Source organism: Gadus chalcogrammus, chromosome 15 (genome assembly GCF_026213295.1).
Source record: "Gadus chalcogrammus isolate NIFS_2021 chromosome 15, NIFS_Gcha_1.0, whole genome shotgun sequence".
Classification (NCBI taxonomy): Eukaryota; Metazoa; Chordata; class Actinopteri; order Gadiformes; family Gadidae; genus Gadus; species Gadus chalcogrammus.
The window spans coordinates 15,756,177-15,779,849 of NC_079426.1; the positions used below are offsets into that span (position 1 = coordinate 15,756,177).

Sequence of the window (23,673 nt, forward strand, 5' to 3'; positions counted from 1 at the left end):
ATATTAGACCATATTAACTGCCCCGTCTGTTATTTTGTTCAGATGTCAGATATAAACTCCCAGCCAGTGACTGTGAGAGTGGTTGTTTATCAGTTATGGACACATCAACTCCCCCAGAGGGCTTTCTCCATAGAAATGTAAAGTCATGGACATTGTAATGCTATTTGTAACCTCTGACCAGGTTATAGCCAGCCATTTCGTAACACGGCTGGTTGTTGGCTTTCATCTCTGGAGACCCTGGGCTAAACTCCTGCCGATGGCGGTCACCATCAAAGAGTAATGCAATTTTAGAAATGTAACAAAAAAAATCATGTGAATTGTAATCAGAACCTCTGTCCACATTATAGTCACCATCTCTTCGATCCAGCAGAGAGCTGTTGCTTATCAGCCCTGTGGATCTGAGTTCAAGTCTTGCCAAGAATGCACTTTTGAGGAACCTTTGAGTTTTTGGGAACATGTGAATTCTAATTTCAAACATAAACCGTGAGTAGATTATAGCCAGCTTCTCATTGGGTCAGTGGACAGAACTGTTGTTAATCAGTTCTGGAATCCCTCCCCGGTTGATATGAGTTAAAGGGTGTGTGGATTGGTGGGGGAATGAATGAAATGGTGAGTGGGTGTGGCCGGTTAAATTAATAAAGGTTGATGGATGAATGGGTGAGTGGCCAGTGAATCAGGTTGGATGTGAGAGAGTGGATGGATGGGAGAATAAACAAGGATTATCAATGTCGTCTAATGTTGTCTATAAACGGTGTCATATTCTATCTTAAAAAAACGACGTGGGAGGCAATAATAAATAATTTTTAATGATGGTAGGCGATGGTTGTAATATCTGCCAATTCATTCATCCACCTCATTCAACACATATTCTTCAATTCACCCATTCACTCATCCATTGACTCATCCTCTGCTTAGTCCTTAGGTTTCAAAAACGAACATCATTCAACCCATATGCATCATCACCAACACCCCCACAAGCTTCCCATAATAAAATGGCAGAAATCAGAACAAGGCCTCCAGAACTCATCAGGAAACTGATCTGATCTAGATACATGCTGGGATCTCGGTTTTAAAGGACTCAACAATTCACAGGATATCGTTTCTTAAAGGGGACTTATTATACCACCAGGTGTGAGTGTGATTAGCCTTACAAGCCGTTTCGAAAATCTGCCTAATATGACATCACTAGTGGGTGTGTCCACCTAGATCTGTGCTGGATAGATGAGCAATGTTTACTTCAGTCCACTGGGTAGGCTGGTAGATAGATCTATCCAGCACAGATCTAGGTGGACACACCCACTAGTGATGTCATATTAGGCAGATTTTCGAAACGGCTTGTAAGGCTAATAACACTCACACCTGGTGGTATAATAAGTCCCCTTTAACTTCATTGTTATTCTTAAGTGTTTCTGATTTATTTTGTGAATTGACTCCCTGGTCCAGCAATTTTGCTGCACTCATTTATATATATATATATATATATATATATATATATATATATATATATATATACACGCACACACACACACACACAGACACAGGGGTTTAGTGGTTCAAATAATGGCTAAACTATGAATTCTGTGATCAAGGTAACAATCACAAAGTACAAACAACCAGCAGTACCAAATGTAAACCTAAATAACCATCATCTTTTCTCCCCTAACAATCCAATCAGTCCTTGGGCAGTTATTTTAATGTAAAGCCATCCATCACAGCCCAAGCACAGACTAGGAACACGGAGAGTGATATGGAACACAATAACGCTAGATTGTTAAATTTATGTTTTTTTTGTTGGTAAAATAAAGAAACAGGTGCTTATAAAATTCTCATCTTTAATCAGTTCAAAAAGTTCACAACAAATCCATCACTTGAGAAGGGATATTTTCCATTAGATATTAGGTAATTATTTGGATTTATACATTCTTTCCCTAATTAAGCTAATTGGCAATTACTTTTGCTCTCTGGAAAAAAGCCTTTTGTTTATTTGGATTGATCTTAAAACAGTTACAAATGACAAAGGAAAAAAATATATAAAATAAGTAAACCAAGGTTGTATTGGTTTCTAAAGGTAGTGAATTGAAGCACTACAGGATTATGGTAAACAACGTAAATTAGTAGAATTCAAAATCCTTGAAAAGCTGTCAGAGTGAAACAGGAGTTATAAAGATGCAACCAAACCAAGAACCCATAAATATATCCACTGCTTCCTTAAAACATGCCATTAATGAAGGCTCATAAACGAGCAACAGTCCTCTTAGAGGAAAACAAAACTCTGATGTCGACCAGGCGACAGCACACACGCACACACACACCAAAAAAAAAAAAAAATAGAATAAGGAAGAAATAATCATCCATTTTCTGTTCCCACGGTATTCATAATGCGGTACAGTTGGGAGGATATGCACATTATCGACTTTGTTTTCCCTTAAAAAGAAAAAACAGATTCCTGTCTGGCCGCGGCCAAACATCCTATTTTCCCCCTCCTTTTTGTTTGTTAATTCAAGGCCAACATACAACTCCACGCTCCGTGAGAAGAGCAGCTTCTCTTCAAGCCTCCATTCAAAACGCATCCAGATTCACATCATTGGTGCAGTGGGGGCACCAAACATGTGTCCATTGCCACTCCTCTGGAAGCCTCCATTCTGATGCCTCTTCACACATGCTTCGCTTCGCCACACACACACACACACACACACACACACACACACACACACACACACACACACACACACACACACCGTCTGCTTAAACTGTGCGTATATAAATATATATTATAAACAATTATGTGGACGACAGGGAACTGAAAATATAAAAAAAACAAGAAAAGGAGGAGAAAGGAAGAAAAGACAAAAAAAAGAACATGTTCACTTTTTCAAACTGTCGCAACCTCATGCAAGTTCTTGGGATGTGTCACAGATCAAACAAACTTCAGTTGAAATAACCGTTTTGTAAAGATATTACACCAAGTCACCATACAAAATGCCTATGATGCAAAAGAGCCACAGGGTGACATGGTTATCATTTACATATTGTTGGCATTGTTTTGGTCGATAAACATCCAATGGGATGCCCCGCTCTGCCGGCACATGGGGGGGGGGGTGGGGGGAACGCCCCTTTTGGGTTCTGCTGTGGTGTCACTTAATGCGGTTAGCTTCTTGTTTCTCTCCTACGTTTGCACGTTTTGTTTGCAGAGGAATGGGGGGAGGGCTGTACAGTTTGTCAAGGGAACGAGGGGCGGAGGGGGGGGGGGGGCTCAGTCACACATCTCCTCGGGGATCTCGTGGGGGTTGAGGATGCCTGGCACAGACAGCTGGATCTTGTGCTTCTCCTCCTGGGACTGGCGCAGCGACGCCTCCCGCTCCTCCAGGAACAGGTCTGTGGTGTCCTCGCCCGCAAACTCCTGGGGGGTAGAGAGAGAGAGAGAGAGGGGGGGGGGGGGGGTTACCTATCCCAACGGTCCTCACTGCCGCTTCCATCCCCATGTTATGGTCTCCAGCTTTGTTTAAAAGGGGCAGCCCGTGGACCCGTAGGAAAATGTTATTTATAGAAACAAGAGCCGAGTGGCACTGCCGTGCTAATGATAAACCTCGTTGTTAAAAATAGCCCCGGCCGTCCGGAGGTGAACAAAACACTGGGCACGCAGTGGGCACGGTGCAATAGCCCCGATGTCGACTTAAGGACACAAAGCAGAGCTCGAAAGCAGAGGCTGGCCTCACCTTGATCTGGACTAGGAAGTCTCTTAGGTGCTCCTTGAAAGCAGGTATGTCCTGGTTCAAGCTGAACAGCCCCGTCACAAACACCTTCACCTGGGCACTGGTCGAGACAACACACAACCTGGTGAGCATACTTGCTATTCCCTCAAAAGACAGCTTCATTGTGTGTGTGTACGTGCGTGCGTGCGTGTGTGTACGTACTCCTGTAGGTGAGGGAAGGCGGTCTTCAGCAGGTTGGCGACGTACTCCTGGATGAAGACCTGGTTGCTGGTGGGGGCCGCGGGGTTGAGGGCCGTACTGATCTTGCCCTCCTCCACCAGGTTGAACAGGTAGGCCAGGATGGACGCATGCATCGTCAGGCCTGCAGCGCGCACACACACACACACACACACACACACACACACACACACACACACACACACACACACACACACACACACACACACACACACACACACACACACACACACACACACACACACACACGTTATTATGATATAGAGGCCTACAGCAAGGGTTCAACGACAAATGTACATTTCTGTGTGCAAAGTATTCAATAATAGCCGTCTCTCTAGGTAACCTTATTCCCCCCACATGAATAACATCGTCATTAACCCCAGAAAGGACGTTTCAGAGGGGGGAACACTGCTCTATGGCTAGTGTTATAAAATGAATGGTTCTGACATGATCCCAACGTTCCCATCCAGGCAACCAGACTGGAGGGGGGAGTGGGGCTCACCGGCCGTGTGCGACGTGTCGGTGACCACGGAGAAGATGTGCTGCAGGATGTCACAGAAGTACGTCTGGTAGAAGCTCTGCGCCGCCGCCTCCTCCTGGGCCACGTTCTGGAGGAGGGTGTAGAGGATCTGCAGGCCTGGGGAGGGAGGGAGGGAGGGCCAGGACCACACACACACCGTCACTGGATGACCCCCTGCCAATACGAGTGATGACGTGTGGAGTCATGGGTCCAGGGTCGTACCGTACACTGAATTCTATTGCACTATGGGTCTAGATTTGTACACAATGGGTTTCGTGACTCAGAACATACACATGATTCATCTGTAATGCACCATGTTCTCAGGTTGATCTCAGTGTTGGGTCCTGTGTGACCGAGCCCTACCAGTGTCAGCCACGTTTCTCATGGTGTGCTTGAAGGCCCAGATGATGGAGTCCAGCACCAGCTTGAACTGGGCCGGCGGGATGGCCAGGAATGCAGGGAAGCAGTGGGAGTTGACGGCTTGGAGAAGGTAGAAGAAATGGGTCCTGTGCTCCGGGAACTCCTCGAAATTCTATCGCAATCAAGGAAACGGTAAAACAACCATTAGTGTGTACTGGTATTCATCTGAACTGGTATTAGTGTCCTCTATCCCTAGCTATAATTCATTGTAATTATTTAGTTTTTGATATATTGTTAGCTTTAACAAACACAATCTTGCCATCCATCCATCTATTTTCCTCCAGGGTGCGTGGAGTGAATGAGCTTTTTTTAGCTACAGTGTCTTCTTGTGACGCAACCCTTCAACACAGATCATGTAACACTGGAACCTAAACGACCTACAGGCTACACCCCTCCATATATGGCCATCAAGAGCGCCCACACTAGTCATGGTTGCACATGACGTCGGAAAGTATGTGACAACTCTCCGTAACGCAAAGAAACCAACTAACACCCCCGACTGTAAGTCTCAGACCTTAACGCGTCAGGTGGCGGTCAACACTGCGTCCGGACGTAAACCAGCCCTGTGCTCAGTGTGCTCCTGAGGCCCCACCTTGTTGATCATGTTGAGCGTGCACTCGAAGACGGCGTCGAAGATCTGGGGGATCTCGCCCGTGATGTGTCCACCCAGCTTGTTGACGATGGTCGCCATGGTGCTCAGGACCTCGGGCTCCCGGGCCGCCGGCACGTTGCGCTGGTAGTCGATGAGCACGGCGTCCAGCAGCGGCGGCACAAAGTTCTCCCCCACCTGGTGGGGAGGGGGCGGATGTGGTCAGGGACGGGCGCCACCTGGCACGGGGTACCTCTGAGCCTTCACCGGTCGACACTGTCGAGTCCCTGCCCACTCAAGGACATAATAATTCTGAGATTTGATTTTCTGCGGAAACTAATGACTGGTGTCAGGTGGGGCTCGGCGCTGCATGTTCTCTCTCTGAGCCGACCGATGTCTTGTTGGCAGGACTGGAAGCACAGATATGATGATGGATTCCATGGGACTAACAGCATGGCGATTCCCATAGTGAGGGATTGGATTCTGCCTTTGAAGTGTCTTTTAGCCTCTGGGCTCTCGCTGTTGTTTAATGTTTAAAAAATGATTCCTGTTTAAAAAATAAATAAATGTAGGTAGAAGCAAGGGGGTACAATTCTAACAATTCACTTCCTGACCTGGCCCAGCCTCTGACAACAGCTCAGGCAAAATAAAGTGTCTAAATCATGAAGTGAAACGAAAAAGAGATTCAGGATAACTAAAAGTGCATTCTTATTACTTTAAGTATACTTCTTATTGCCATCAGCGGATTCAGATGATTCTAGAGGTTGGTCATTGTCGAGGTCAAGTGTACTCAAGCACAGAGCTGCACTGCTGTTGCTCACCATCTGTGGATCGTTGGATCGGCTGACCCAGCCTGAAATCAGTTTGAGCGTCTCTCGTTTCACCGTCCGCATGCTCCGGATCAAGGGTTGCTTGGTTACCATCTCACCTGCAAGGGACATTGATGAGCACCGACTCTGGTCACATTCTTCAAAAAAGACTTTACAGCCTCAAAAGCAGAGCGGAAACACTGTTGAAATGCATCGGTAAATAGGAAAACATTGAATCAAATAAATAGTCAGAAAGACCATTAAAGGTTTCCCCGCTCAACTCAAAGATGAATCCTGAACACACACGCACACACAAAAACATTCCAATAATTATACCATGTCCAAATACAGGTTCCCTTTAACCAAACCAACCCTGAACCCGAGCGCCACACGGGCCCCCCCCCACGGGCCCCCACCCACGGGCCCCCACCCACCGTTGGTCTGGATGGCCGCAGAGATGTTCTCGCTGAGGCACTTGTAGACGTTGAGCATGTCCAGGTAGATGCGGCCCAGCTGGATGACGAAGGGGTGGCCCACCGCCTTGCAGGCGCGCACGTTGGTCTTCAGGATGCTGCCCAGCTGCTTCACCGTCTCTGGGTCCTTCAGGATGTCCACGTTCTGCAGAGGAGGGGGGGGGGGGGGGGCAGGTGAGCACAGCTCTGCATGGTGACGAGGTGAGGGACTGTCTTTTAAGAGCTCATGTGCAATACATTGAGGAAATTATTTGTCTGGGGAAATGCTGTTCTGTAAATAAGCGCCTGCTGTATTTGAAATGCATCACTATGCTGATTGAGAAGTTCATTAATTAAATTTTAGTAATATTATGATAAAGGGGGTGGGTGGCAAGAACTTTGAGAACCACCTAATTAACTAAACACAGCAGACACACCCCCTCAAATAAAAAAAATAAAAATTATAATTAACAGATGAGACTACTCCAAAAATGATTGTTAATCAAATGTAACATCACAAAGAACAAATCCGACCGCAGTGTGGTTTGAGGATCAACGGGCGTGCTGGAGGTACCTTAGTGGCCTGCTGGATGATGCTGTCCCACACCTGGTTGGGCAGCATCATGTACTTCTCTATCAGGTGCTCCTGGACCGCCTGGTCCGTCTGGGCCCCAATCATATAGCCCACAGCCTCGTAAAAGGTGTGAACCTGGGGACACAAGAAATGCATGCATTAGGTGAAGGAAGAGTCACAGGCTGTCTGGACATCTTTAAAGAGACACACTAGACTGCTTTAGTGAGGTGGCTGGAAGCTAAAAAAGATGTACCCTCTTGATCTGGGTTCTATGACGGAAACACATCGATAGGAAAACATACTACGCATCTGATTACCACAGATGTTTCAATGATACAAAACAGATCACGTATCTTATTCAAATAATCTAAATTTGTTGGATTGTGTTACAATACTATGAAAAAGGACATTTGGGGACATGAAGATTAGTTTCCAGGTTGAACTTAAACATGTTTTAGCGTTTCCCCTACATGCATCAGTGGAACAGCGCCACTGATGGAATACTAGCACCACTGCAAATATGTTTTATATATCCATGTATATATTTGGATTCCTGCGCACGGACAAATCAACCCAGTGCACCTCCCACACACCTCAGCAGCAGTGTGTGTAGTACCTGCTGCGGCTGCAGGTCACAGATGATGGTATTGATGTTGCTGAGGATCTCGTCGATGAAGGGCATCACCTCTCCCACCTGCACCTGGACAAAATGGCGCCGGCACTTCTGGGCGATCTTGATGAAAGTGTCGCACGCCATGTCCTGCACACCGTCATGGGTCTCTGGCGGAGAGAGAGAGAGAGAGAGAGAGAGAGAGAGCGAGAGAGACGGGTGAGGTATTGCTGAGCACACTGAATCAGCACACACACGCACACATACAAATGCATGAGGTGACTTCCATGAAGTTGCTAAGGCAAACGATGACCAAAAACTCCAAATTAGGAAGTGGAGACAGCATATGTTCATCTGATGCCCCTTTCACAATCAGGCCTAAAATAAAAAATTGTTTGGTTCCGGTTTCCGACCGACCCTGTCAATTTATGTGCGACCCAAATTATGTTATGAGCTTTAAAAAAAAATACATATATATTTTTTTAATGCAAACTATAATTACGTTTTGGTACAGCACCTCTTCATTCTATACAAGGTTGAGCGAATTTTCTCGTTTCTAAATGAAAACAACCTACCTATCATTCACTGCCGCTGGAAAAACTAAAATAAAAAACTAAAATAAATTCCCTACTTACGCATGACCTCAACTGACAACCAACAGGAACCAAACTTTTTTTTTTTTAGGCCTCAGTAGCAGGAGTGAGGATGTAAGTTAAGAGTATAGTAGGCCTAATCCATAAACCCCATCAGTTTGTCAATGCTTTATTAACCTCTCTGGAACACGGTAGCTTATAGGTCCACACAGTGTCCTATCTAGTGTTAGTGCTATCCGTGCTAGCCCCCGGTGCTGTCCAGCTGCACTCACCATGCATGAACTCAAAGAGCTTGTTCACCACCGTCTTCAGGAACTTCCAGTGGGCCCGGAGGAAGCGGGGGTACTGGCCCACGATGTACATGATGTTGGAGGCTATGATGGCCTTGTTGTCCTTGCCCCTCTTCTGCTCACAAAGACCCAGCAGATCCTGGAGGCAGAGAGTGCGTCACGAACATATCACACCCCGCCGCTTGAGTGTTATCGCTGGTGCAACAGAATATCGTCTCATATCGACCCAGTGAGAGAGACTCCCCCGTTTGACCCGAGAACCGTCTGCACTCTGCTGAACTTTGTGGTGTGTGTTATTTATGTGTCACATCTATTAGTCAAATTAGGGAAATGTGGTTGTTTTCCTGGTAAGTCTGCCGAAGGCAAGGGCCCCATGCAGAGACAAACTGAATATTCCTCGTGCAGGGGCAATTAAAAAGCATGAGCTTTTCACAATGAATCCATGCTGAAAGAATACTGGCTGTGCACAGTGTAATTCTCATGTGGGCATGTCATTAATAATCCTGGAATCACTCCTTAGTTACAGCTGGGTTCTGAAATACTGAGAGTTCGGTCGGCTGTGGGTCTCGAACACGTTCTAGGAACAGGGAAGTGGGCCTCAGGCTGAAAAGGGTTCAGAACCCCAGGAACGGTGTTATGGAACAAACCCTGGCCCACAGTCTAGTGGTTTGGCTACAACGGTGGCGTACGCACCTTGATGACGGTGACCAGGAACCTCTTCTCGTCCTCCTCGTGCATGGCGCCGCTGATGGAGCCGATTGCCCAGCACAGCGTATTCAGGTTCTTCCAGGACCACTCGGTGCCGTTCACCTGGTTGTGGAGCTTCTCAGTCATGATGCGCTCCGTGTCGGCGTAGTCCAGATGGGTCAGGTACACTGCGGGGTCATGGACGGGTGAGTGGGTTAAGTAAAGGAAGATTAGTACCGCCCCCCCATTGAGATTAAGCCCGCGTAAACGATTTATGCTTTGGTAGATTACAGGTGTGGCATGCCAGCGGGAATGAAGTGGTTCTGCAGACTATACTTGAGCACGGGGTATAAAGGAGACTGTTTATAACCATTAGAGCAGTCATTCTATGGAGACATATTATAGGGTAAGGGTTTGTTTCCATCATTTTTGATAGTATGCTTTTTTTTAAACTTTTACTTCTGAATCCACTACCGTCTTGTACTTTGTGCTGCGACTCCCAAATGTCTTGGATTATTCCCTCATGTAGTCTTTAAAAAGGAAAAAGCCAAGGAAGAGAGCGAGTGGTGAGGGAAGGCGCGGCCGTACCCAGCGTCTCCCTCATGTTCTTGTAGAGGTTGATGGAGTCCGTGTCCTTCATGAACTCCCGCACCACCTCGCCCTGGTCGTTCTCCACCACCAGCACCTCCTCCGGCTTGGCCATGCGGCTCACCATCAGCAGGCGCACCTGGAGCAGGGGGCAGAGCACCTGGTCAGGCCCCCCTACACACACACACAGCCTGCTGTCCCCTCACTGGGGACAATGGGTGTTGAACCTTCTCGGTAAGGGCGTGTCCACCGCAATTTAGTCTCCCCCTCTTCCTTTTCCATTTGCAATATGTCACCACGTGACTTATCATACGTTAAGTTACTGGAGCAACCGTTAAAAATCATATACATTTTTTTTTTAAATAAAAATCTGTTGGGAAGGGCTGGCTCTGGGAGCGACCACGCCTCCAGGCGCTGATGGAGTCATTTGTCATAACACGCTCGGCCGTACGAGACTGTCTGTAATCATCACCTCAGTATGGGCAGCGGCTTGCCTGCCAGCCCTCCTGAGTGGGACCACTTCCTGAGCCTTCCTGATAAGGAAGCGGAAAGGACCAAAAAAGTAAAGGGCAAAAGTACACAGCATGGAGTGTTTAACAATCCTTTACAAATTACTTAAAGCGTCTCTGTTTGATATAGTAGACGATCTGATATCCCACGCACATGCACCCGCCCCAACCTTCCTATCACACACACCCCATCCCACACCTGCCCCATCACACTGAACCCCCGCTACCTTGGAGAGCACGGGCAGGTAGAGCTGTCTGCGGGGCGGCACGTCAAAGTGCTGGTTGCCGGAGAGCAGGGGCGAGGTGGAGGTGGAGAAGGGGCTCTCGCGGTACAGCTCTGCCGCCAGGTGGTTCCAGTACTCCAGGCAGATCTTGAAGATCTCCGTCTCCTCTACCTCAGACACCAGCAGCATGTAGTGCAGGGCCTGCGATGAGAGGGTGGCAAGTAATGCAAATAGTGATTCAAATAGTGCTAAATCTAAAAAATAGAGCCCGCCATCAAGACCTCCAATGAGGATGCCATTACCAGAGCAAATCACTTAACAAACAAAGTAATAAATAAATAATAAATACAAGAGACTACAGCCCCCCTGGGGGAGACCAAGATGAGATATAACCAGCCACTTAAAAAATAACAACGGCAATGAATCATGCTTAACAATGTACCCCGATAAGTGCTGGGAAGACTGCATATTTATCAAACCCATTCGACAGTTTTCCCCCTTAATATGTTAATGTTGCAGTTAGTGGACAACAGCTCGGAGATCGTCTAGCCGTCCTTGACAACAGGCGGGGGTAAAGGGACTATTTAGAGGCAGCGGCGCGGCCTCACCTCCATCAGCGTCTCCCGCAGGTTCAGCCTCTTCTCCACCAGCTGGCCGTGCTCCTTCAGGAAGGTGCAGAGGAACAGGCTGAGGTTCTGGATGAAGTTCTGCTCGTCGTCCTTCCCGTTGGCGTAGGCCAGCCGAATGTTGGTGTTCAGGGGCAGCATCTGAACGGAGAAGGAAACAGACCGACGGTCAACACTGGCTCCTCGTCGTTTGGGATCTTCCGGATCACCTTCAAGTCATTTGGGACCTCCTAAATACCATCGAACCATAGTGTCTTGTATTGAATTGAGATGCAGGCATTGAGGAGCAAGGAGTTAGCGAATATGGCTCTACAAGAAGGCTGTTGACATTTGGGATCGAACAGTGTAACGTTTCGAATGGAAGACGAGCACCGATGCCACCAGGACACTATCCTGCCCCGCTTGCTCTGATACTCTCCTAGTGTCCCGGGAAGAGGCCATTAAAGGGATGAGACACTGTATAGGTCTTACCTGTTTGAGCTGACACATGGTCAGCGTGAAGAGGGTGACGAACTGCTCTTCGTACTGGCTGACGCTCACGCCTGCGATCTCCGTCAGGCACTTCAGCGTCACGTTGCGGAACATGGGCACGTTCAGGAACTGACGGGAGGCAAGGGCCACGCATTAACACAACCGTTCTGTGTTCGTCAGTTGATTCTTGCCGTCGGGATCGTTATTTAAATGAAGTGAGAATACAAAGTGGTATTATCACTTCACTAGCCGGCCAGGTTAGCTCTGCCTGGCATCCGGATGTTATAATATATCTGCCTGTCAAGCTACCGGTCAGAAAACAGCCAGAAGCTCATTCCCCAGGAAAATCTCATGAGGAATCCCGTCTGAAACTGTGTCTTTATTTATTTATTTAAAATGCACAGGGAATAAACAAATGTATTCACTTCATTTTCCAGTTTATTTTTTTTAACAATAATTAAAAAATAAACACATTTGATATGGGCCTACCTTATACACCAGTGTGCTAATGAGTTTAGTTTCAAAGATGTAACCCAGTGGAATCCAGTTGAGGAACCGTAGCAAGGTCTCCAGGGTTGCGTGCACCAAGGGTGCATTCTGGGAATTCTCCTGGGAGGGGGAGAGCAGCACAAGGAGTTGAAATCCAAATATGCAGAAATATGAAAGGGAGGACAATTCCACACAAAATAACGAGCGCCATGGGAGAGGTGCATCTACATACCATGACAAACTGGCAAAGCTGGAAAATCTGGGAGAATTCGTTGCACATGCTGAAAGAAACCCAACAATAACAAACAGGTCAGAAATCAATTTCCATAAGAATAAAAGGGGAAGATGAAAGGAGTTATTGTTCTATGACCGACAGAGAAGGCCAATTTTATGCAGGGCTTGAGAGGATCAGTTCACAGTGTATGTGAGATGAACATCATGCCCATGTTCTTCAGTAGGCCAGTAATGATTTTTAATGTCTAGAAAGCAGATCCTTACACAGCGAGGCATTTTGTATGTTTGATGGTCCCCAAGACACGCTAGATAATAAGTTTTAATTTACGTACGAATCCCGCCTGAACAGATGGTAAACGGTAAATGGACTGCATTTATATAGCGCTTATTCTGTAACCAGTGGCCACCCAAAGCACTTTACAATATTGCCTCACAATCACCCATTCATACAAACATTCACACACCGACGGCGGAGTCAGCCATGCAAAGGCATCAGCCAGCTCGTGGGGGGCAGTTAGGGTCAGGTCAGGTGCCTCGCTCAGGGACACCTCGACACTCAGCTAGGAGGTTTGAACTAGCAACCTTGCTGTTACCAGCCAACCCGCTCCACCTCCGGGGCTACTGCCGCCCAGATGAACTTCCACAGACCCGCAAGATGGGGGTGTGGCTCAGAGGTCATAGGTCAGGGTGGTCTGTGGCCGGTGGGTTTCAGTACACGGGGGTGTGGCTCAGAGGTCATAGGTCAGGGTGGTCTGTGGCCGGTGGGTGACAGTACACAGGGGTGTGGCTCTGAGCGATCATAGGTCAGGCGGGTCTGTGTCCGGTGGGTTTCAGTTTACTGACCTGTCCTTGAGGTGCTTTGCCTTGACCTGGGTCATCTGTCCGCTGGAGAAGTCAAACACCTCCTCGCTGAGCAGCTTGAGGATGATCATGTTGTTCTGACACAGGCTCTCGCTTGTGCGACTCGCGCCCACGATGTCACTGATGAAGGTGGGCCAGTGCTTGGGCCACTCCTGCTTCAAGATCTACCAGGAGCAGTGACGTAAGGTTTACGCCTCGAGCGCTGCCCCAGATTCAATCGTTGACATTTGTTTAACAATGGAAATGCACTGCAAGTCTACACACACAAATGTGCTACAGACACTGGCTAGCACCGCTGAGTAGGTGAGTGTAATCTGGAATGTGCCAGGGGGTGCAAAGTTAGCTTTTTCTTATTAGCATTATTGCAGAGTCACACACACACACACACACACACACACACACACACACACACACACACACACACACACACAATTGAATTCATTCAAGTGAACAAAATTAAATTTGTGTGGATAGAATTTGCAGTCAAGTCTGCCCATCTGTCTTTATAGCAAAGTCCTCTTTCTAAACAATTTGGAGCACAGTAATTGGGAGCTACCTGACCAGACAAAGAACAAGATGACTTGTTCTTGTTCTTTGAGAGCCAGTAGCAATTCTCTAAATCCTATTATAAGAAAGCAGAGATATTTTAAAATATTAATACAGCCTTAAGATCACTCAAAGAACAACCGTGCCTCACCTGAACGAGGATCATATTCAACTTCCCGATATACACTTTTTCCTTCTGGAAAAGAAAGATAACATTAGTTAGAAATGTCCAGAAACATTAATCGGCTGTCTCAACTGTTTTTCTCCACCAGACTAATCAAAAGCGCTGGAAAATAGCACGCAAACATAACCATAATCATTCTGACAAAATTCCTGATCAACAATAATGCATAATCCAAAACAGTTAAGCACATACAGAGGGGCTGCAACTAACTATTATTTTCCTGGTCGATTATCTGACGGCCAGCCAAAATATGTAAAGTACCGTAATTATAATAATCTAGAATTTCTGCAGCATTAGGCAAATGTCTTTTATTTGTACTACCAACATATATTATCAAATTAAGATTTGGTAAAGTTTCTGTCCATCAATTTATCGATTAATTTATTTATCTTTGCAGCCCGTGGACCACAAGTATAAAAAAAAAAGAGATTCATGTTCGACCAGTGACTACTACCGGAAGGCTCTTTGAACTCCTTGACTCACCTCTACATTAGTCGCGTCCGACGAGGTCTTGATAATGAGACCCACAACGTACTTTTTAATACCTGCATGGAAACAGAAAAGTACCACAAGAGAGCCGCCGTTGAGTGGTCTGGGTGAGGGTACAAATACACCCCCCTTATGGTACCACTGACATGACCCGGTGGCGTGGAGCCTTCCTATCTTAGTGGTCCTACCAAAGGCTAATGGCTGGTAGCTCAGCTGAAACTAACCCATCCTAGCCCAGTACTTTCCACTGGTTTAGAAGAGGTGCTCTGCTCAATGGCATTAACTCCAGTCTCCAGGTGCCGAAAACCCAGTAGGGATAGGCATGGATGTAGTGTGCAACCGCCGCTAGAGTTTCTGCCATGGTGGGCAAAACCAAATAAAATTGCAGGGCCATTCAGTGGAAGTTGGCATGCCATTCTCCTGAATGTGGGCTTATTAGGAGCAGGTACCTCCACCTATCACCACCTTGTCTTTTCTCTGCTTGAGATGCTGTCTGCAGAAGTGACATTTGTGAGTGTTATGTGGAAGGGTGTGATGGGCGGAGCCGGAAGCAATTCTCTTTGACACAAAGGGGGGAAAGACATACTTGCCGGTCACCCTGCACTGGGTTTGCCACTTGAACAAAAGTCAGGCATCTACGGTCAGAAGTGGGGAAGTCTTGGGTCAATGAGGAAAGTAGAGGTTTAGCAGAATTATTACGGAAATTAAAGAACTAGAAATATGGGGGTAGAACGATTATAGATTTAGATTAAAGCGTAAGATTATCAACTAAACTGCCCCACATTCTTAAGGGTCCCTCTGCACTGATTGTTTTGAACAGCAGGTGGCAACAAAGTTGAAAATCAATGCTGTAATAACCAACAGCAATATCACAATAAAAATAAAAACAAGGTCACATTTTACACCATCATGGTGTATGCATTCATCGTTTTGTTTTTTGTTGTGCAAGGGGCAATTTCCCTTTATGAAAAGAGCTTCTTTGCACAATGGTTTTGCGTTGTCATTTCCTCATTTGTATAAGCAAAGAATGTCTAAATGACTAAATGGTCAATCTCATGATCAGTTACTGTGTGAATGTTAAGATAATTCATGTTAATGTTTTCAATTAATCCAACACACTCGAAAGCCTATAATAGCAGTGATTTCTTCGGCATGACATCACAATTAAAATCTAGACCGCCTTAGCTTGCTTTACTGGTTCACCCTCTCACTGAAGTCATTTTCTAATTGTCAGTCAGAGCCAGCAACAAAAAAAACAGCAAAAACTGCATTCTCAAATGGTGGAAACTGCTCGACTTGGTAACCACAAGTCACCACGGTCACAGATGAGGGCACCACGTCTTGAATTCTGGGAGGGTGGATTTCGAGAAAACGAGGCACCAGCAGTAAATAACTCTGAGACCAAATTGAACTTACCTTCACATTGATTCCTGGGCAGAATTTTCCACCTTGTTTTGATAACCGTTTCCAGAATTTGAAGAGCATAGTACTGAAAGGAGAAGGCGGCGTTAGGGCTACGGCTGTTACGACAGAGGTCAATAAACAAGCAGTGTACATGTTGAATGCAAGAACCCCTGACAAGTGGGCTATAAGGGACATCTTTCATGCACATAGTAGCGTAAGAAAACATTTTGCTTCCCTCCTCCTCTCTTTAAAAGAGTAAGACTGCTTTAATTATATTTTTTTCCTATTGCGAACATCCCCAAAGAAACGCTCAAAAAACAAGTTGTGGTCTAGTGAGTGGCACCCAGACGCTTACCTTCTCTGCGGTGGACATCTATCATGAATAAATGTGTAGCTCAAACCCCCAGGTGCTTTGGCCTGCAGACTCAATCCAGCCCATTCATTTGACTATCAAACAAGTGACCCTAAAACAGCTGTGTTCATCCAAAACGTGACACAGGATGTCAACAAACTCACTGCCCATGTGCCGTACAATGTACACAGGAAATCCACCGTGCCACCGCACAACACAGACGCTTCAGGAAAACTTATGAAGGATGGCTTCTGCCGACCAAAGCAATGGCAAACATGCGTCTGTCTGACATTCCTTAAACTGCCGTGTGATTTAGGGTTTATTCATTGGGGATGTCGGCGATATGAAAAATATAGACTAAGATCAGCCTTGTCTCTTCGGTCTCAACAGGCATTAGGTTTGAACGCTGCAGAAGTCCTGCTGTTTCTCCGAGTGTCACACCAGAAAGCAACGGAGAACAGAGGTCCAGGAGGCACTGCTATGACCTGCTGGTGTATATTTATTTACAAATATATATACATACGTAGTATTAAAAAGGTTCTAAACCCAGTGCCAATTCACAAAGCATCAGGGAATAAACGTCACATATTTATTATTCACACCGATTCAGCCATAACACACGGTGACACTAAATGAGAAAGTCCTGTTGTACCCTTTAACTGGTGTGTCTCATAGGGAACAGCAAGACCCACCACAGGTTGAGCCCTATGTTAACTCCTCGGCACGCTGAGAACAACCGCACAACTTTGCTTGGTTAAATTCCTTATTTTGTTTGGAGCCACTTATGCTATCAAAAGGTCTATGGTTACGATTGACAGTTTCAACTGTAGGGATCATCATCGGTTCAGGAGTGCGATGTTTTGGAAACAACAAGTGGCATGCATTAGAAGAGGTTGAGGCTGGGGAGAGAGGTTCGGGAGGAAAGAGCGAGGGATACATTCAACATCATAATCCACAACAGGAACTAATGTGATATGTTGAAAATGTCTTTCAAGACATGGCCGTTTTATGCCCGGCTTGTCGGGTGATTTCTGCACGTGGAGATGGTAAATAATTGATGTGATTGTTTTACAATCCACATTGTAAAACATCTTGTTTGATGAATTAGGTAAATCAATTGGGTCATTGATGAACAGCAGATAACACCAATACACCTACATCCCATCCAATGATTACTTGATTCTATATATATATATATATATATATATATATATATACACACACACACACACACACACACACATATATATATATATATATATATATATATATATGACCTTATAAGACAATAACACTGTAGCAGTAAAAAAGTAAATAATCCTATTTGCAAGACCAAAACAACCAAAGAGGTGACACCAGGCATGCATTAACTCCAGATTGCAGGTTTACAGCAATAAGGGCACACAATAGCAGGTGCCACAGACCATCCTGAAATTATTGTTTTGTTTCAGCTAACTAAACCAGAAGAGACACTCAAAAAACACAAGCACTAGAATGACGTTATCAGCAGAAAAAACAGCCAAGGTCCTGCCACTTAGGACTTTCTTAAAGACTTTTTGGAGACATGAAGGAGGACGAACAAGGAGGAAACACAAAAAAGGAAGAGGGTTGGTGACAGAGCCATGATCCCTACAGTTGAAAACCAATCAGAGAATCTAGGTCCTTAAAAGACATCATCTTCAACCGAGCCGCCTGACTGCAAGCCTGTGCCTTCCCTCTGTCCAGTGTAACAGATGCAACAGAAACGGATGAACAGAATTCAGTCAAAGGGAATTTAAAAAAGGGTAGACCTTGTGGAGGCCTGCCGTCAAAGCCTAGCTGTGTCAAGGTGCACAGGAAGACACACCCCGTTTCGTCCTATTACAGGCCTTAAACATAATGGAACATTGTGATTAATATCAAAAAAGTCACAACTTTCAAGTCAATACATTGGCATGTTATCATGACTGAAATGATGGCTTATGAAAACGTCAACTGTTATCCCAAAAGTTTTTAAATTTTTGGCTTCGTACCTTTTTGCTTTTAAACTCAATAACAATTCAAGGCTGTTTTCTCTTCTCCGTTTAATGCCCTCATCTTTGGCTTGTAACAAATTGGGAAAAAATCATATGCTATTTTGATAGAAGTTAGTATTGAATGCAGTGTTAAAAGCCATTGAATGGGCAAGCAATGCGACCCTTGTTTATAGTCATAAAGGAAATGCCCTGGATTAACCAACTCATTTTCCAGCACAATTACCTGGTAACAAATGCATTCTTACACGCAAAAACAGATTTCCCAATTCTCCCTCAATGTGGCTGATATTATTGGATGTTTTTATACCCAATTTGCATGATTTGGTTTTCATTTAAAAATTTGTATTGGTTTACAGGACTGGAAAATGTTTTTGTTCATTTCAAGGTTTTCGAGCACAGACGGAAACCCTGTGAATATTTTGTCATGTCCATGATGTTAAATTATGCCTACAAGACCATGATAATAGAAAGTGATAAGAATTGGCCAAGGAGAGTCCCTAATTTTGAGCAAGAACAGGTGGTCTAATGGTATACAAAATCCAGCATGACTTGCTGGATATGAAGTGCATACAAGTGATGCACTTCAGTGGTGCAAAGTGGGGGCAGCAACGACATGGCTCTCCACGGAGGGCCTCTGGGTCACAAGCTAACAAGGGAAAAGAGCAGGGGAGCAGAGGCTGTTGAGTCGTAAGAGGACCTTTTAACAGACAGGGTCATGTTTTTAAAAAAGGGTTCAAGGTGTAATCCTTATTTTTGATCAAAAGGTGGAGAGGCTATATGGCCTCATTTGAATGCAAATTATATCTATAGTCGAAGAGGTGACAGTGCCACAGGTCCACTGTCACCAACTGTGTCCCAGTGTCCTGGGGTAGGCTCCGAAAAGAATGGAAAGCAAGACACTGCCAGGACCAGTGGTGTTGTTCCCAGTGACGCCTGCACCCATGCTGATAAGTCATGGACTGTGTGCGATATATCAAATGGGACCTGCACAACTCACAACGCACCCAAAGGGCGTTCCTCAAAAATATCTGAATTGGATTTGTGTTCTTGTTGTTCCTTCAAATGTGATAAAGAAGGGATGTCAACAGCGGCTACGCCTGCCCCCCTGCACCAGTGCCATGTGAGCCACAGTACACTTACTTTGGTGTTCATATTCTGGGAGAATTCCAGTATGGTGTCGACGCGGGTCCAGGCATCCGGGTGCTCTTTCAAATGTGTCAACACTTCTTGTGCCATTCTTTGCTGCGTTGGAATAGATAACAGTAGAGTGTTGCATTTAGAATAAAGTCCTGAGGATCAAATATCCCAGGTGGTAAACAGGTACATTTTACAGGTGCAGAAGAAACACAGCATTTACAAACTACTGTTAATGCTATCTTAATGCTATTGTACCACTTAGTAGGTGACATGTTTCGGACTTGATATATTTGTACAACAATGCTTAACATTCCCTCAATACAATTTTAAATGTCATCCAAAATGTAATACAAAATGCTATGTAATGTAGCAAAAATACAATTTGTTACCTACCTGTGGTCCCACTCCATGATATAAACAGTTTACTACATTATCCAACAGGTTGATGTCCAGTTTCTGGTTAAAGTCCAGCAGCTGCTGTGCTGCATGGTCTGCCAACATTGTCATTATTGCTGGCATAGAGCTCTGAAAAATATGTTTTCATATTGGAGATCAAAACAATTCAACCTCCAAGTCATGTTAAATACAATATCAATATGTATGCATTGTAATCGCGTATGTACATTTTAGGATTCCACTTTAAAGTGAATCCCTTACCCTGGCAAGGGCAACAAGAACAGGTGTAATAGGGTCTTGACCTGCTTAAACACATAACAATCTAGCAACAAAGCGAGTTTATGCTCCCACCTAAACAAACAGCGGTAAATATTTGTACTAAATGATCTCGCAACTCGTAACTACATTTATTTACAATTTATTGGATCAATCGATCAGCAATTAATTGGCGTATCAAGCAAACCACATGTGTGTAACAAACGCATACGTCACATTGTTTACATCCGCACAAGGGAAAGCCCACATCTTATAAACATCCTTAGTTGCAAACCCATAACGAAAACCGTATTCACGCATGTCAGCGTTACGTATAACGTTATACGATCACCGTTTCACAATTGCAAACGGTTGACAGTTCATTGGTGGTGAGAGGCTGCGGTTTACAGGTGGTCCTCCCTTGGACCATCACTCTAACCTTGACAGAGCTGCGACCACTCCCCCTTCACAAAGCGAGGGGCGGGAGGGCACGACGAGGAGGTCCAACATTACAAGCCACCCCAATTAAACTGTTGTTTAACGCTACACCGGCCTACACTTTAGACATTACGTAACAAAACCGATTACTAAATATCCCCTTTCTTTGGGATTACAGCCCTTTGGGTCAGATTGTAAGCAGAAAGTTGACGCAAAGTGCCCAGTAACATCAACTTGACATCCTCTCAAACAAGTGATTTCTTGGAGAGCCAGTGCTGGTTTCACCGTTCAGCGGCAGAGCCGTGATTCACAGGTACACACTGGTGCTGCACTGTTTGGTCAATTAGTGGACAGTAGTCGACCATCCGATTTCGAAAGTGTAACTAACTATGCATTGAGCCAGTGCTAGCTGGTCAGCAATCAGCAGACACTGGCACATGACATTGGTGCTGTTAGGTTAATTCATATTTTAGCACATCAGAACTACCTGGATTATTATTCCTTAATCACGCTAATGCACTCTGAAGCCTTCCTCTTTCAATGTAACTAAAATACGTACAGAATCGTCACATTGCAACCACGTTACCTACCCTAAAGTCCCAGGCTCTGGCTGAAAGAGCGACTTTTGCCAAATAAGTTACAAGTATACTTTATATATAAACACTGTGTATCACTGCAAATAAAAAACACTATCTGCAACGGTGTCTGTGTCCAGTCCCAGCAGTGAGTGATGTCTGGAGGATAAGAGCCAGGGATGAAAAATCCTCAACTAGCATCCAGGCATCCCACAGAATGTCTATCCCAACACATTATCCTGAATAAAATAATCATTGACGGACAAATTAAGTATTTACTTAAATAATGTTGCAGCGGGGCGGTGTGGTGATGGTGTCCCTGCGCCTCCTCTCCTCTCTCAAGCAACTAACTCGTAACCGGTTGAAACCGGTTCAGACTGGGAGATTCCATCTCGGTTTAGCTTTCAGCCCATGGCGCCGCGCAAAGTTTGGACTGAAGCAACACCCACACTCCATTGCGATTGGTGTCGTCTACGCCAGGGACTTCCTAGTCGTGATCCCATTGGACCATTTAGCTGTCGGTCTAATTCAGTTCGCCCAAGCGCCCACGCCACCACTACGCCCGTGGAGAGAAAAAGAGGGCAGACTCCATGCAGAATGGACTCCTCGTTTACAGTCAGGAAAGAGTTGTCACAGTATTACCTTGTTTCTACCTTTTTGCCAACCAGATTTCCTTTTACAGCATGTTTTCGTTATTTTTCTTAAATATCTACATAGTGATGACCTGACATGGCAGGCAAAATGCTATTCATTTAATGCATAATATCATTCTGGCTTGTTACGGATAGTTAATGACATATCAGGAAGAGCTTCCAACTGCTCGGTAAGGTGTCATTATTGAAAACATGATCTATATACACAATCGCGAACCGTTGTCCTGTTGCCTATAAGCTGGTAATTTTCCACCAGCCACGAGTGGGCGTGGCTAGCTGATCATGAACGCACGAGGTTAGAAAAACGACCTCCAGGAGAATAATGTCTCGCGACGCCTTTTAAAGTGCACAGGGAATTGTCGCGATTTCACTTGATAAATGCTGTGACTGAAATGCACACACGCTCGACTCTGCGTCCTTTCAAATACTTGTGCGACTTTATAAACATGTCAACAGAGGATGCAAACATGACAGCGGTTTTTTTCTAACATCACGTGATTCATACGCTACTTGATGGAAAAATACTGGATTTGAGACGCAAGACAACCTAGAAAAGTCATGCAGGGAGGGCGTGTGGTAGTTTACCTAGCAACAATGTAAATGTTCCGTATGTGTCCGACACGTTTATATCCCCGACACCTTTATATCCCCCTCTGCATTCATATAATGTACTGCGATGCTGAAAACATCCATTAATCAAGTAGTAAGGTTTTGCATTATCCATTTATTTTCGGGCACAAGATAGAATCATTTTTGCGCAACAGAGTTTATATACGACTACACTGATGATAACAATGCAAGGGATAAGTGACATTTAATTCGCGTTACAAAGTATTTGCTTGTTCTAGAAACTAGAGGCACAGATTTGCTCTAAACAATAACAAACATGTCAACTACCGAGGCAGTCACTTTTTTTTTCATAGGCTAGGCACATACAATATTCAGTTAACCGGATTGTGTCGTTTTTCTTAATAAATCGTTTTTTTAATTGAGATGTCTTTTGGATATCAAAGGATGTAACTTGAACTCAAGGACCGCTTATAACAACAACATGACACAGAAGACCTCGCGTGTGGCTCATCGCAGCGTGCCGAATCTCCGGATTGAACTGACCCAAACTTGTTCGGTCTGGTTGAGGCGCGTCGGCCAATTTACATACACGATCATTACATCACTAGAAGGTTCATCTTCGAGAAATGAATGTGAAAGTCTCGGGTGGGGTCCGAATAGCTACTGAATTATGCAAACCTACAGTTGATCTAGGTTAGCTACATGTCTGGGTATAGCTATCGCGGACAGTAGGACTAGTTAAATAAATGCAATTTACGAGTGTTGTTAAAATTAGACCAGTGCAATCAATAGATCTTCAATCAATCTTCCAATCACATCAATGACGCGTTCTGAAGTGTCTGCGAGTAGCGGCACTATATGCAGGCCTGAGGCGCCATCTGCTGGACAAAATGTATTGACACATATACCAGTGGACAGTGGATCGCAGATGTTTTGTATAAGTAATACTATTCTACTTCTTCATCATTTTCCAGACGCAAGTTTTTACTTACTGAAACCCTATTTTTGTCGAATTAATATTCAGGCCATCTTTTGAAAACCTTTAGCATGTTCTTAATTGTATTTTCTCATTCAATTATGGGATTATATATTTAATTCACATTTTAATTTTGTCTTCTCCTATTAAGGCTTTGATATTAGGCCAATATAGGACATTTTTACTG

At 44.9% G+C, this 23,673-nt stretch overlaps 1 protein-coding gene across 3 annotated transcripts; it reads right to left on the reverse strand.

Moving 5' to 3' along the window:
- Nucleotides 1-1,550: 1,550 nt before the first annotated feature.
- On the reverse strand, nucleotides 1,551-21,715 carry xpo1b (exportin 1 (CRM1 homolog, yeast) b). 3 transcript variants are annotated; one of them, XM_056609208.1, is made up of 25 exons: nucleotides 21,567-21,715; nucleotides 20,017-20,148; nucleotides 19,627-19,728; nucleotides 16,132-16,204; nucleotides 14,710-14,771; nucleotides 14,194-14,238; nucleotides 13,479-13,660; nucleotides 12,634-12,682; nucleotides 12,402-12,521; nucleotides 11,913-12,041; nucleotides 11,424-11,582; nucleotides 10,819-11,016; nucleotides 10,083-10,221; nucleotides 9,501-9,682; nucleotides 8,790-8,946; nucleotides 7,931-8,094; nucleotides 7,315-7,449; nucleotides 6,723-6,906; nucleotides 6,301-6,407; nucleotides 5,483-5,677; nucleotides 4,834-5,002; nucleotides 4,453-4,587; nucleotides 3,915-4,074; nucleotides 3,717-3,813; nucleotides 1,553-3,400 (listed from the first exon to the last, which is right to left on the reverse strand). In XM_056609208.1, the coding sequence occupies exons 2-25, from the start codon at nucleotides 20,140-20,142 to the stop codon at nucleotides 3,254-3,256; spliced, it is 3,216 nt and encodes a 1,071-aa protein (XP_056465183.1). In that variant the 5' UTR covers nucleotides 20,143-20,148; nucleotides 21,567-21,715; the 3' UTR covers nucleotides 1,553-3,253. The 3 variants fall into 3 exon arrangements, with proteins under 3 accessions (XP_056465185.1, XP_056465183.1, XP_056465182.1); XM_056609207.1 differs by lacking the exon at nucleotides 21,567-21,715 and adding an exon at nucleotides 21,303-21,560; XM_056609210.1 differs by lacking the exons at nucleotides 16,132-16,204; nucleotides 19,627-19,728; nucleotides 20,017-20,148; nucleotides 21,567-21,715 and adding an exon at nucleotides 15,302-15,341 and having other exon boundaries at nucleotides 1,551-3,400.
- Nucleotides 21,716-23,673: the final 1,958 nt, after the last annotated feature.

What these genes read in the sequence shown, in the direction of transcription:
- xpo1b (XM_056609208.1), bottom strand. Translation starts at nt 20,142, where the DNA reads ATGCCAGCAATAATGACAATGTTGGCAGACCATGCAGCACAGCAGCTG. An exon ending in TTAGCACACTGGTGTATAAG is followed by an intron (nt 12,042 to 12,401) that starts GTAGGCCCATAT and finishes GCCTCCCGTCAG; the next exon opens with TTCCTGAACGTGCCCATGTT. An exon ending in ACTTCCTAGTCCAGATCAAG is followed by an intron (nt 3,401 to 3,716) that starts GTGAGGCCAGCC and finishes TCTACCCCCCAG; the next exon opens with GAGTTTGCGGGCGAGGACAC.